Source organism: Cnephaeus nilssonii (genome assembly GCF_951640355.1).
Source record: "Cnephaeus nilssonii genome assembly, chromosome: 18".
Taxonomy (NCBI): Eukaryota; Metazoa; Chordata; class Mammalia; order Chiroptera; family Vespertilionidae; genus Cnephaeus; species Cnephaeus nilssonii.
Genome location: NC_137089.1, coordinates 1,809,912 through 1,825,002, shown reverse-complemented (window position 1 = coordinate 1,825,002; position 15,091 = coordinate 1,809,912). Strand labels below are relative to the sequence as shown.

The 15,091-nt window shown below is 61.0% G+C and overlaps 1 protein-coding gene across 2 annotated transcripts in view; it reads right to left on the bottom strand.

Annotated features, from left to right (window-relative positions):
• Window positions 1-15,091, bottom strand: part of TRAPPC9 (trafficking protein particle complex subunit 9) — a 159,551-nt gene that overhangs the window by 32,175 nt on the left and 112,285 nt on the right. For both annotated transcript variants that reach the window (XM_079796072.1, XM_079796073.1), the window contains 2 exons: window positions 10,061-10,213; window positions 5,722-5,813 (listed from right to left, as the gene is read on the bottom strand). In XM_079796072.1, the coding sequence (XP_079652198.1) occupies window positions 5,722-5,813; window positions 10,061-10,213 (245 nt within the window). The remainder of the gene's footprint in view (window positions 1-5,721; window positions 5,814-10,060; window positions 10,214-15,091) is intronic.

Sequence of the window (15,091 nt, the reverse complement as noted above, 5' to 3'; positions counted from 1 at the left end):
ACTCGGGGGCTTGTTTATCATGTCACTTTGTTCTGTCTTATTCTCAGGGCAAACGGTCCTGCTACAGGGTCATCTGAATAGACAACGAAAGCAGGGCTATGCACGCATCAGCTCGCGCGTGGTCCTGTGCGCTGGAGTAGTCACCCTCCCACCAGCTGCCCTGGCAGGGCTCTCCGGGCTCCTGAGCTCCGATCTGCAGGCTGAGCTGCTCCAGCCCTGAGCATGTTCTCTGCTCCCTGCCCGCCCCCCGCCCCCGACTCTGGAACCTCAAGGACTGAAGCCACCACTGTCTCTGAATCAGAATCCACAGGGCGGCGTTGTTCCCGGGGCCTCGGATGACAGGCGTCGCCATTCACGATGCTTGTAGCTCTGGAAGGAGCTTGGCACAGGGTCAGGTCTGGGTTGGGGTCCTCCCTGCTTTGCCTGGGGGTGGGGGTGCTCATAGTGCCCTTGCCCTCCGTGTTGGGGGAAGAGTATGCGTGGGAGCCCGTGACACAGTGTCCCCAATAAAGGGCCGCCTAGACAGGCACCCAGACTCACCCGGCTCCTCGACCTCCCAGCTGTGTGGCTGTGGGGAACCGAACCCTCTGAGCCTCAGTGAGCGACAGGGTCCCAGCGATCACAGCAGCTCCCTCATAAGGAGGTTCAGCCCAGAGCGGGCTCACAGTGAGACCCCAATGAACGCTGCCCCTCTTTCCTCCCACCTGGTCAGAGGGCACAAAGCCCTGTGGGCAGTGGGGGGTCTCACATGCTCAGCGAGGGGGTGCTGTGGAGCCCTGGGGGGGCGGGCCCACTGGCCTCTGCCCGCCCTTGCAGCAGCCCAGCCCCCAGATGAGCACTGGTTCCTCCCATTAAGCCATCAATCATCCGTGCACACGCTGCATGGTGTTCCACGGCAAGCACATCAATTAAACCACTAGTGGCTCAGTGCACGGATTAGTACACAACGAAAGGAAATTAATTAGAAGCAAGATTCGTGCGGTAATTACGTTACTGCAAAAAATGACACATCAAAATCCATATACATAAAAGGCTAATATGCTAAGTGTCCATCTGGGTAATGATGTCACGTAGCAACACCCGGCTTCCTCTCCCTAGCAACTAGCCTCCTTGGAGTTTCTTCAGCCCAGGAGACTTGCTTTATAGCCAGGTGCAAACATTTTATACTTTAACCAAATGTCTGTGAAGCATTTTCCTATGCCTCATCTCATTTGATCCTCACAGAAGTCCTGGAGTAGGTAGATAGGAGACTCGGTGGAATCCTATTTTCTTTTCATTAGCCAGAAAATGGAGATTTAGAGCTTAGAAACTTGACCTGACTGAAAAGAAGTAAGAAATGGTGGAACTTGACAATGACTTCAGGTTTTCTCACTGTGCAGAATATAGTCAAACACTGCTGCAGTTAAATATTTTACCCTTTGTTCTCCCTGTATGATCTACAATAATAATCTGTGTTGATATTTACTGCTGTGTTGCTGACAATTACCTGAAAGAGAAGTTGGGATGGTGCTTCATGGGGCTGGAAAAAGTTTAGCTACATCAGAAAGCAGGTCTAATTAAGCAAGTTTATTTTATATCTATAAAAGGCTAAGTTGACTAGTGCACATGCAGTACATATAAAGCTCTTGCTGGTGCCAATCACACGCATGTGTTTCGATCTGTCATTGTCAATCGTGAATTTGGTTGACACTTCTATTATAGAGAAAGGGCAAACGGCGATATTAAAATATTTCTTCTAATTAATTTCCTTTCAATGTGCACGAATTCGAGCACCAGGCCCCTAGTAGTATATATAATATCCTCTCTAATAAAATGGTAATATGCAAATTAACCATCACTCCGCTACATAAGCCACACCCACCGGTCAAGCCACGCCCACCAGCCAATCAGGGCGAGTATGCAAATTAACTCCATCCAAGATGTCTACAGCCACAGAGAGCAAGGTTTCCCAGGTAACAGAGCAAGCCAAGCTTTCCGATAGCCGTTGCAGGCCTAAGCCTCCACTCAAGCTACAAAGTTTCAATTATAGAAGGTAAACAAACTCAAACAAATGGCGGCAGAATGGAGCTTGAGAGAGCAGGCCAGGGTTGCCAGCGGCAACAGGGGAAGCAAAGCTTTCCGCACACCCTGGCCGGGCTCACCCGCTTAAGGCAACAAAGTTTCAATTGTAGAAGGTGAATTAACTGCCACAAAAATGGCTGCCGCCCAGGAGGGAGCAGCAGGCTTGGCTCCGCTCCAGGCTACAAAGTTTCAATTGTAGAAGGAAAATAAATTCCAAATACCAGGGCCTCCACTTAGGTTGCCAGGGGGCGTGGCCGGCCTGCAAACCACCACAGGCCCCTTGCTCAGGCCGCCCCATGCCCCAAGCGAACGCCACCATGATCCGGGACACCCTTCAGGGCAAACCAGCTGGCCCCCACCCCTGTACCAGGCCTCTATCCTATCTAATAAAAGAGTAATATACAGATTGACCATCACTCCAACACACAATATGTCTGCCCCCATGTGGTCAAAGATCCTGCCCCCATGTGGACACTAGATGGCCACCACAAGATGGCCAGCAGGAGAGGGCAGTTGGGAGGCACTCGGCCTGCCAGGGAGGGCAGTTGTGAGGGACCAGGCCTGCAAGGGAGGGCAGTTGAGAGGGACCAGGCTTGCAAGGGAGGGCAGTTGGAGGTGATCAACCCTGCAGGAGAGGGCAGTTAGGGGTGACCAGGCTGGCAGAGGAGGGAAGTTGGGGGCAAACAGGCTGGCAGGGGAGCAGTTAAGCATCAATCAGGCTGGCAGGGGAGTGGTTAGGGGGTGATCAGGCTGGCAGGCAGAAGCGGTTAGGGGCACAGGCTTCGGGCAGGACCGTCTGGGTGTGCAGGGGCACAGGCGACGGGCAGAACCGTCTGGGTGTGCAGGGGCACAGGCGACGGGCAGGACCGTCTCTGCCTGGTGCAGCATCGCTCGCTCGGGGTCACCCTTTCGGGTGCAGAACCTGCGGCCACCACTTGAAGGAAGCGCTCACGTGCTGCCTCCTGAAGCCACGGCCGCTGTCACCCACACGCCCCTTCTATTTCTGGAGCCTGAGCTCCACGCAGACGTTCCGCGTGCTCAGTAGGCAGCAGCAAGCGCGCTGACGGAGTGTCTCTGTGGGTCATTAGGACAGTGAGCAGCACTGAACTCTGGAGCGGAGACGGGCAGCTGGAAGTGCTGGCGTCGTGCCCGCTCTGGGTGTGCAGGGGCACAGGTGACGGGCAGGACCGTCTGGGTGTGCCCCTCTCCTGCAGTCTGTGCACACTCAGCCTGCTGCACGTGCCCCTCTCCTACAGTCTGTGCACACACACGATTCTTTCTGGGAGGAACAAAAAGGTGGGCCCGTGCCGAACTCCTCAGACCTCAACAAACCCAGACAAATAGGAGTCAAATGCTAAAACAACTCCGACAAGAGCGTGAGAGGAGAAAATATGGGAGCATGTTAAAAATACACTTCTAGATGAGGAAAATCAAATATGGTACAAAAACAGATTTTGCCCAGCCAGTGTTGCTCAGTGGTTGAGCATCAACCCATGAACCAGGAGGTCACGATTCGATTCCTGGTCAGGGCACATGCCCGGGTTGCAGGCTCGATCCCCAGTGTGGGGCGTGCAGGAGGCAGCCGACCCATGACTCTCTCATCATTGATGTTTCTCTCTCTATCTATCTTTCTCTCTGAAATTAATAATATATATATATATATATATATATATATATACATCTTTAAAATCCAGAAGATTTTTTAAGAGATTGCTAAGTTTAAAGTAATTATCTTCCCACTTGATTCGTTGTTGAAGGGCTGGCTGTGGACGGGGATACTTGTTGCAACACTGTTTACGACGGCCAAGACTGGAAACAACCGAAGGTGCAGAGTAAAGAACCCGCCTGCTCCCACGTGGAGCCAGAGCCGTGCCTGCCCTCGCGCTCGCCTGCTTCCTCACTAGGCGCTGCGGGCGGGCGGCGGGCTCCCAGCCAATTCCCACCTCTGCTTCCCGGACACCCGCACGAGCTCCCTCCGTGCACGCCAGGCTGTGGGGTGGTCGGTGACCGACCCGGGTCCCCCACCCACATCAGACTGGAAGTGTCTAAAGTCAGGGATCGAGTGTGGCTTACACTTGGTTCCCAGCTCTTAGCATGGCGCCGGGTGCAGGATGGATAGACACCTCTTCACTGAACGCATGGATAAATCTGTCAATCAGAGAACCTACCAGTTCCATGTGACCTCAAGCAGCATACACCCCCGAGTCTAGTTCCTGATTTGTAAGAAAAGAGAGGAACAATGACGACCTCACAGAAACTGCGTGGAGAATTTGGCCACCGTGTAGGTGCGCCATTCTCCCTGAAGTAGGGCAGTGGGGTGCCACCACACAAGCCACCCCGTGGTCACAGCCTCCTCAACGGGCATGCCCTCATGGCCAGGAGCGCCGCCCACACACACAGCTCGGGACCCGGGCTCGCGGTGCAAGCCGCCCGGGGGCTATTTGGGAACATGCACTGAAAATATCCTCTCCAAAATGCAGGTAGCCCCTAAGTGGTATTCACAGGATGGATGTCAATGAAGAAGAGCTCAGACCAGTCCCTGTTGCCTCTGAGAAGCTCTGAGGAGAAGTGTTACAGCCGCAGAAGGCGGGGGGAGGCCCAGCGGCGGGCTTTCAAAGCGGAGTAAAGACCGCTGAGCCCCATTCGTCTCCAGTACCTGGTCTCTATGGAAACAACTGGAAACAGCTCAGAACCACCATCAGAGAGCAAGCTGGCTCTGCGGTCCCCCCTTGCCTGTCCTCCCTCCTGGAGGGGCAGCCTTCCCGGCGCAGGACGGCGGCCGGAGCGTCGAGGGAGCTCCCCATGGCGTGGGGCCGTCCTGCACCCCACAGCCCGTCTGCCTCGCCCTCCGGAGGCACTTACAGCCCCAGGCCCCTCCAGCCTCTCTGCTTGCCCCTCTCCACACGATTCCAGCGCCCGCCCCCCAGGCCCACGCCACCTCTGGGAGGGCGGGCACGGTGGGGTCGGGGCACATCTCCCACCCCAGGAGGACCTGGTGCCTCAGCGTCCCCGGTCGACGGAGGAGAAACAGGCTCAGAAAGCTGGACCTGCCCGGACGTCACCGCTGCCGATGCAGCAGAGCCAGGACTGAGCCCGCGGCCGCTGCGCACCCACGCTGTACCCTCCGCGCCCCGAGAGGCCTGGTTCCTGTTCGTCCCCGACAGGCCGCAGGATCAGCCGGGAAAGCCTCTCACCCCAACAAGACACTTCGCTCGCCGAGGGCTATGGCTGCGCTTACGGCCCAGACGGCCGACGGCCAGGGCACCAGACCCAGCATCTGGCACACGGTCCCGGCGCGGCCCCAGGGGCGGAGCGCGAGGGGGTCCAGGTGCTCACCAGATACACGCTCTTCCCCGCTGACCCCGCGGACCCCGCGGAAAGCTGCCGAGCTCCTCCGGGAGGGGAGGAGGGAAGGAGGCGACACACCTGTTCCCCCACCTCCCCGAGGAGGATGGGGACTCCGCCCGCAGCACCTGGAACCGAGGGGCACCGAGCGCACCCCACACCGGGGGTGTGATCACAGGTCTGGCTGCGAGGACACTCAGGTGAAACACAGACACCAGCCTGGCGGCATGGTGAGTCCCCCCCACCCCACCCCCAGGTTCCCACGGTGACCTCAGCCGAGGGCGGCCCGCAGCGGGCGCGGGCGGGCGTACTCACCCCACTGCAGGGGGGCCAGCTGCAGGTGCTCCAGGGCCAGCTGGTTCAGGACGCCCTCCACGCTGGCCTCGCCCGTGCGCTTCAGCGAGGGGTGAGCCTCGGTCAAGGAAAACGCGGCTCCCGCTGGGCCCCGGGACCGGGGGAGGCGGGGAGGGCAAGAAGTTTCTGGACAGACTCCCAGACAGGAAACCACCTGCAGGTATGCAGAGATGTGCCCTCCTCCAACCACCCGAGACCCGCTGAGCGGGTGGGACGCAGGCCCCTCCCCTCCGACCGCGGACGCGGCGAGGGAAGCCACAGCCGGGTGAGGAAGCCCAGTGCGGTCACCGTGACCCCCAGCTGTCCTCGCTGGGGACGCAGAAATGGGGTGTCTTCCTCAATAAACACCCGCCAGGTGTGTGCTCCCCGCCGGCTTCCTGTGTGGCTCTGCCTCGTGCTGTAAGGACACGGGTCCGACAGGTGGGCTCTCTGGTGTGGGCTCATCGGGGAGCTCACCATCGGCAGGCAGACTCGGACGGGGCTGAGGCGGGGAACGGGCGGTGTGGGGCCCTGAGGAAATGAAGCCCCTAATGGCTCTGCTCTCCCTCCTCTTACTGCCACGTGGCAGCTGAGCGGGGGTGTGGGGGCTCCTGGCCCAGCTCTGATCCTGGCACCACCACTGGGTCTCAGTTTCACCATCTATAAAATGGGCTGAAGAGCAGCACGCCTTCACAGGCCCCCGGGGAGTGAGTGTAACCCCACTCTCTCATTCTCTCCCCCCGCCCCGTCTCCCCGCCCCTCAGGAGCACGGCCATCATTCCTGTGGCCTCAGATGCCGCAGCACTCTCAGTGTTTCTCCCGAAGGTAATTCTCTCCCTAAGAAGAACTTTCCCCATGAAATGCTCCCCCCATTACACACGGGCTGTGCGGAGCTGATGTTACTCCGGCTGCGCACTTGGCCCCGCGCTGACTCGCCTCGGAGCCCGGGACGCTCTCGAGGTGGCCGGGACGCAGCCTAAGACTGGCCTGCGGGGACACGTGTCACCGGCCAGCTCCACCTGTGGCTGTGTCCCTCCCCTTCTCCGGCCACTGTCAGCGAGGACACCCCGTCTCAGTCGGGGTCACCGTGGCGGAGGCCCGCAGGGGGACAGGCACCTGTGGGGACACAGCGCCCTCGGCTCCCTTGTCTCTGAAAGCCAAAGCCTCCGCTCCTGCCAAGGAGCCAGCCACGGGAAGCCTGGGGCGCTGGGGTCTGGCGTCTGTGACCTCAGAGATGACCCGCGCGGCCCCGCCCTGCACCCCGCCCCCAGAAGCCAGCGGCCCTGTCCTGCACCGCTGGGGGGCCCACGTCGCCTGTCCGTGCCCCTGTTTGACATTAAGGCTCTGCAGCGTGGCACCTCACCCCACTATAGAACTCGCACCGGGCTTTCGAGGCGGGCGCGCGCAGGCCTCAGACGGCTGAGGAGCTTGGCAAGGACTCGCTGGGGGAGCGAGTCAGTGTGGGAGCCACTGCGAGCTGCCAGTGGCTCCGGGGCTGTGGGAACCGGCCCGGAGCAGACTTCGGTATTAATTTGCTGTCGGGCGTGAGCCACGGAAGTCTACAGCTGGGCTAATAAAGCTAATTACCTGCATCCACACCCCCTTCCGGCCCCAGGAGCCACCCAAGCAGTGTTGTGTCTGGGCCTGAACACTGAACGTGAAGCCGGCCGGCCCTCCGCCACGCCGCCCCTTCCTGCCGCCGCCGCTGCGGCCGAGGCGACAGTCCCAGCGCAGAAGGCGGAGGTGGCGGCCGCTCCTCCTCCTTAAATGCACAGACCCTGGCACTTGGGGCCAGAGATCAAAAGTGATGATGACGGCGATGATCCTACCATTACTCCTACCAGCAGGACGGCTCTGCAGGCTCCCCGCGCCAGGCTGTGCGTGCAGGACGCGTCTCACACAGATCTGCGCCACGTGATACCGTTTTCAAATTAGACCTGAGAGCATGGAGGGTGGAAGGCAGGGACTGCCATCTCCATTTCAGAGTTTTTAATCCAGGCCCTCGCAGAGACCGAAGAAGCTGGCACCGCAAGGAAGTGGGGGATCAGGGCAGTCTGACCCTGGAGCCCCACCTGCAGACGCAGGAAACCTGGGCGCCAGGAAAGGTGGGGACCCCCACACACAGGGCCCACAGGCGCTGGGCGGCCCTCCCTCCTGCTCCCAGGACAGCCCTCGGGAACTCTCCGTGGTGCTGAAGGGCCTGCCTCCCCTTAAGCCCTTCCTGGTCGGGCACCTGGGACACAGAATCAAGTTTCCAACTAAGTCACAGGTCCTAGTCTCCCCGACCTGCTCCTGTCCCTGCGGAGGGCAGGGAAGGTGACCCCGGGGCAGGGGGACTGTGCCATCACTGTTGTGTGACCCAGGCTTTGCAAGCCTCGGAGCCACACTCGTGTGTAAGGATTGGCAGCCCTGTGCTACTGAACCAGAGCGAGGTCCCAGCTCAGGCAGCGTCTGTCTGACTGACAGGAACCACAGGCCCTCCAGCCTCGCCACTCGCTGCTGCAAAGGCACGGCTCCATTGCCTGGAGCCACTACAGGTCGCTCACACCTCCTGCCGGGCGCAAACCCTCGGAGGGGGTGAGCCACGACACCCAGCGCCCATGCTGCTTCCCGCCTTGGTGCCTGCGCCGGGGACCGCCTGGAGCCTCTTCAGCCTGGAGCCCACCTTCTCTGGAGCTCACCTCCACCTTCTCTGGGACGCCCTCTCTGATGCACCCCCAGCCCTCCCTCCTCCCTACACTCCTGCCCAGGTGTGCGTGCGCCCCCACGTGCCTCCCCCGCAGGGCCCGCATCCACACGGGTGTTTACCGACACCCCCTCCGTATGCTGTGGGGGCGCTAAGGATGAAAGGCCCAAGATGAGATCCCTCCTGCTTCTGCAGAGCCCAGTCTACTTGATAGATCTTATCTGCGGGTCATCCATCACTATAATTACATTCAATTATTCATCAGTGTTGGTGCAGGGCCTATTGTTCACAAACGTTTGCACGCGCACGTCTCAGTTCACCTACGTGTCTTGGGAATCGTGAATGCTCCTTCCGAATCTTTGAAACTCACAGGGAGATGCGGGGAAACGCAGAAGGTTCAAGCACCTCCCCTCCCGTTGTCTGCTCGGCCGTTAGCGGGGAAATATCGGGGGATGTGCTGTAATCAAAGGGCCATCTGAAGCCACTGAGCAGCATTTGAGATCCCGCCCGCTTGTGTGACTGAAGTTCCCCAGGACCCCGTCGGGTACCTCAGAGAAAATGATGGTTCCATCAGCCCTTCCGCTGGGGCCTGTGCCGCCCGGCGGGGACCGGACTCTCCCGAGCCCGCCAGCCCGAGTCTGCAGCCTCACCTCGCCTCGCCGGGGGAGGCAGCGCCCTGCTCCCAGCGCCCGGCTAAGACACATGGCTGTGAGCCCAGCGGGAAACCCTTCATGGGTGCTCCCAGGTGAGCATCCTGGAGGGGGTGCTGGGCTGGGGGCCGCTCCTCGACATCCCATAAGACAGCGGGCCGTCTGGCCCACGCGCCAGCTCTGCAGCAACCACAGGTGCAGGGGCTGCGCCCAGCCCCCTTCAGTCGTCACAAAAAGGAGCTACACTACCGGAAGGGCGCTTAGTGAGTAGTGAGCCTCTTCCCCCGACTGTTTCCGTCCGCACCGGGAACTCTGGGACTCGGATGCGGGCGTTCTCATCGCGGCAGGGCCGACTCAGCGCCCTGGTGTCAGAGACCAGCGGACGCGAGTGCCAAGCAGGGTGCTGAGCTGCCGGGGGGTTGCAGGCTGCATCGCCGAGGGGCTTGTGGGCTGAGGACCTGGAGGCGAGCCTGGGGCCAGGTGAGACGGAGGGAGCACTAGGGCAGGGGGTGTACCCGGTAAAGGGGTGCCAGAAGAACCTGTCACTAACCCGAGTGTCCACCCGGGCAAGAAATCCAGGACCCAAGGCCAGCGCGCGCCAGCCCAAGACCTTTCCTCGCCCCGAATCGGTGCTTCCTTTGGGGGCCTTGCAGGTGCTGAGAGGTGGCCCTCTCCCCCAGCGTGGCATTTCTGAGCTACCTGTGGCTAAAACGCAGTAGCTGCCCGGCCAGCGTGGGTCAGTGGTTGAGCGTCATCCCACGCACCTAGAGGTTGCTGGTTCAATTCCCGGTCAGGGCACATGCCCACGTTGCAGGCTCAATCCCCAGTGTGGGGTGTGCAGGAGGCAGCCGATCATTGATGTTTCTATCTCTCTCTCCCTTCCTCTCTGAAATCAATAAAAATGCAATGGCTAACCCCTCATGGTCCCCTCCATGGTCAGAGAGCCCAAGCAGGGCTATCGAGAGCCACGCCGTGAAAGGATATGATCCGCCACCGGATGCCCAGCTTGCTGTTGATCTCCAGGCCGCGCGCCTCCTGCCTCTGCTCCTCCAGCTGCCGTGGACTCGCGAACTGTCCCTTCTCCCCGGGGGACTCTGGGAAACTCTCAAAGTTGAACTTGTCCACCTGAATTGCCATTCTGAGAGAAGGGGACACAGCAGAGAATTCGTCAGGGGGGCCAGGTCCTCGCTGGCGTGGGAAAACCGGCACCTGCCAGCGTGAAACAGCATAGGGGCCATTATCGCAATTCATGAGGGTGCACTCCCAGGAGACGAGATAACGTTAGACTCCCGGGTAGCTCCAGCTCCAGAGCTGGTTCCACACACCGTGTAGGACCAAATCCTCGTCACAGACGCCCACCTCGCGGAGGCTCGGGCCCCAGAAATGTTACATCTGGAAGAGGGCGGGACAGACAGGGCCCGCTGTGGAGAACCTCGGGGACCGGCACTTATGCAACCTGGGGACCCCAAAGGCCCCTGGGATCTGCAACGCATCATCAGAGCCCTGTCACCCCTCATCCTCACGCTCCATCCTCGGCCAGACAGACTGGCTCACACACACCACGCCTCACTGGCCCCCTGTGCCCGCCCGCCCACAGCCACCCCCTGCGCCCGCCCGCCCACACCCAGCCCCTGTGCCCACCTGCCCACACCCAGCCCTGCGCCCACAGCCAGCCGCCCGCCTGCCCCGTCTTAAGCCACTTCTACCTATAGGTTCCCGCTCTAGTACCACATTGTCTACAAGACCCCCATTCTGTTGGCTGATCACCCATTTGTAGGATTCTGTGCAGGTTAAGGACGGTGGTGGATACAAAGTGGCTGGCACGTGCCCAGCTCACGAAGAACACGCGGAATGGTGGCCGCCGTGGTGACTACTGGCCCCACGTGCAGAGGAAGAGACCCAGGTGCCGAGGAGGTAAGGAGACGCCGGAAGAGCGCAGCCCCAGCCTGCAGCTCCGACCGCCCGGCATCCCGCGCGCCCAGCCCCGCCCAGGCCATCCCTGCCGCTAATGATCCACTCATCTCTGATGAGTCAGAGTGAAGTAGAATTAATACCACGACTGACTGCCAATTTTCATGTTTCGTTTTATGGCCAAATGTGTCAGTAATAGTCGAGAGCTGGCACGAAAGAAAGGTGCTGAGACGTTCAAAGAGTCTATTAAAAAGCGCTGGTCTCAAAGCCATCGTGTGATTCAGCCTCTGCACAGCGGAAGGCCTCGCCCGGGACGGCTAACGATGACATTAAATACAAACCAGGCGTCGACTTAGAGGGACCCTCCCCGCAGAAGTAAATGACCTTTCCTTGGAGCTGATGGATAGTGCGGAGGCGTGACCTGCGGGAGCCCGTGTGGCGTGACCTGCGGGAGCCCGTGTGGCGTGTCCTGCGGGAGCCCGTGTGGCGTGTCCTGCGGGAGCCCGTGTGGCGTGTCATGTGGGAGCCTCTGCTGAACCCTCAGGTGTGGAACCAGCTGCAGGGACCGGGAGGAGACCCCGGACGGTGCAGAGAAGGCGCCTGTGCATGCACTCCCATTTTATACTTAGAGGGACCTGTGTCACCCCCCATCGCAGAGGGTGAGCTGAGGGAATGTACAGTAGTCACAGGGGACAGAGAGCCAGGCTCTAAGGCAGCCCTCTGCTCACGGCCCTGCATGGACGCTGGCTGGCCCCTCCCCACGGCTCCACCCTCCCCAGACGCTAACTCCATGCACCCCTCAGACCCAGCCAGGCAGGGCCTCGCCCAGGAGCCTCGCTGCGCCCCACCCCACCTGCCTTCCTGGGGAGACGGGGCGGAGAGGTGACGGTCAGGTGGTGGTCAGAGCTGGGACACAGGTGCTCAGGGTGCTGCGGGGTGCAGAAAGAGACAGCCAGTGCTTCCGGGCAAGCTCGGGGGCAGCTGGGAAGCCGGCTGGCTGAGCTGAGGGGGCAGGGCAGGCGGCGGGGGCGGGGGGGGGGGGGCGCGGGGACCATCTCGACGGGCTTGTCACTGCCGGGAGCAGGACATGGTGGAGTGGGACTGAGACCACCGACCCTGGATGTCGCTCAGACGGGACGGAGGTCACTGGGAAGGGCTGATGGGACCAGTTCTCAGTGCCAGGGCCCCATCCAAACCAGAATCGCCAGCAGGAAGACAAGTGTCCCAGGCGTGGCTTCTCCAGGGATTTATACGTCGGAAATCGCCTGAGTATCGTCTGTGTGCAAAGTAACATTCACACAACCTTCAGCAAACAGCTCTGTCAACAAAACTCCAGGACTATTTATAGAACTCGGGGTGAGAAGCAAAGGAGCCTTTAGGAAATAAACATCAGAGCCATTTCCAGAGGCCAGCCTTCTTTCCAGAGGCGTGCGCACCGGGAGGCAGGAAAGCGCCTCAGTGACAGCCCCTCGCGCTCTGCGGCCTCGCTGGGCACTGCGCTCCCCGCCCTGCGTCCCGCCGGGGCTGCAGCGGGAGAAGCCGGGCCCCTGCGCCCAGCGTATGGAGCTTCTCCCACTTCACCCCGGTGACACCGCAGTGCGGGCAGGCGGGTCCTGGTTTACAGATGGGGGACCGAGGCTCCAAAGGAACGCCCAGTGTCATGAGGGGTGTAGACAGGGAGGCAGAGGCCTGGGAGCCAAGGTCCCATGAGCAGAGTCAGCGGGACGCCAGGCGAGGAGGGAGGGGAGCAGCAGGAAGTGTACGAGCCCGGCCTGAAGTAGGCCAGCGCTGACCACGCGCCTGCACTGCCCGCCACCCGGTTCTGGAGGAGCTGCAAGGCAGGAGGCTGCGAGCAGGAGGGCCAGAAGGAGGCCGGAATGGGGACACGGCGGGGCCCCGAGGCCTGGACAGGGCGCAGCTGGCAGCCAGGGAGGTCTAGGCAGCTGGCGTGAGGGTGTGGACGGGCGGCGCTGGCCGAGGTGCTGAATTCAAGGAGCCTGGCAGGGCCTGGCGAGCAGAGCCCAGAAAGGTCCTGGCGACCTGAACCCGAGCAGGAGGGGTGGGGCGAAGTGGGGGCTCCTCACACGCCCGGCCTCGGCCTTCCCTCCGAGGTACCCACGTCAGTCCTCGTCATTTCGAAGACCAGCTATTCCTGTGCAGCTCTTGGCATGACTGCACCGCCAGGGAGCCAGCAGGACACACCAGCCTGTGCTCACGCCACCACGGGAGGGGCCAGAGCGGCTTCCCTGCACCCTGACCGCGCGCCAGGGCGCCAGCCTCTGGGATCCGGACCTGCCAGGGTCTCCCCCGCTCCCACCGCCGGCAATCACCCCCATGTCTTGCTCATTGGGACGGGAACACTCAGAACCCGGTGTCTAGCCCAGGTCTCAGCCCCACCTTCCCGGCTAAGCTCCCCTCCCACCCCCTGTGCTCCCAGTGTCTCTGATGAAGCTCATCAAAAAGCCCAGCATCGCAGGCACGCGTCTCCCCCAGCGGGCGGAGAGGTCTCTGGCGAGCAGAGACAGAGCCGATCTGTCCTCACCTGCCCAGCAGCTGGCACATGGCCTGGCACACAGTAGGTGCTATAGAAACACTGGCTGAGCTAAGAGGCACCGGAAGGCTTGCATGTGGCTGGAGCCTTCTCCTCCCCGAGGGAGCCGCTCAGTGCAGAGCTGACTGGCTAAGGAGGGAAGTGCCCCATTTTGTTAACAAAATGCCTCAATCATACTAAATCAGTTGCCATTAGTAAAAAAGGACTATTACATCTAATTACACATTTCATCGATTCTGAATTAAACCTCCTAGTCCCTAAATTAAATGAGAAAAGCAAACAAGAACAGGAAACGCTCGCATTTCCCTTGCAAACTCTCGGAGGGGGTGTGCCAAGCTCGGGGAGGGGACCCACATGTCTGCTTGCCACCCCCCCCCCATGTCCGAGCTCGGGGCTGCGGAGACACGGCCACCTGGACGTGCACCCACGTGTGTCCCCCGGGGTCAGGCAGCTGGCCCCTGGAGCACTTTGCAGCTGAGAGCGCAGTCAGGAGGCTTAAGGTGCCGCAGGCCACGCGCTGAGCACCGAGCACGCACGCCAACAGCGGCGTCCTGGCCTGGGGGCGCTCACCGTGAGACGGGACGGTAGGTGAGGGGCTCTCCCGCCCGGCATTCGTGGGCGAGTAGGTCCCGCTGTCTGTCTAACCCTCTGTTACCCACAGGTGACACAAAGGTCGCACCTAGCAGGTAGAGGACACAGTGGGTGCTGAACAAGTGTGGGTCACCTGGACGTCCCAGATGCATTTTAACTTGCATCTACCTCCCTCCGACTCCTGCGAGGGCCAGGCCGTGGGGCCGGGGCGGGGCCGGGGCGGCCTGGGGTTGGCGTGTAGCGTCAACAGTGTGAGAACAGCTAAGGGCATGCTGGGCGGTGCTCTCTGGGCAGCCTCCCCTGGCGGGCTGGGCGGCTGGCTCGGCTCACACTGACAACAAGGGAGGGAGCGGCGAGATCAAAGCTCGGCGTGAGCTCTGGTTTGCATTCTGGAGCTCGAACAGCAGCGCTCGCAGCCTTCAAGGAGATAGACAAGTGCTATTTATACCCAACTGGCTCCAGCCACGGCTAAAAGGGCAGCAGCGTCACAGTGACGAGAGGAGCATTCAAAGACAGCCCCAATGCCCCCCGTCCTGCCATACAGTGAGGGGCACCCACCACAGGCCCCGTGGGGAGGGAGCTCGGACAGGAACGCTCCCGGGAGAGGCTCGGAGAGGAAGGAGGCGGAAGGAGGCCACGCGGGCCAGCAGGAGGAGGATGACACAGAGGCACCTCAGTGCTCACCGTGCAGCACACACGTGATAACCTGTGGACTCGCCACAGCCCGCTAGTTCCCCTGGCACAGAGGTGGAAACTGAGGCAGGGCAGGCCGATGCCCTCAGGCGCCAGAGCCTCCCGGCTCTGCTGTCGGGCACAGGCAGCCAGGCCTGCTCTCGCCCTCCCACCTCCCGGCTGCCCAGGGGGTCCAGGCAGGAGCCTGCAGACAATGCCAACCCCACCTCCACAATCATGAACGCGGGGAGCTCGGCCGTCCGCTCGGAACAGGAGGACATGCGTGGTAGG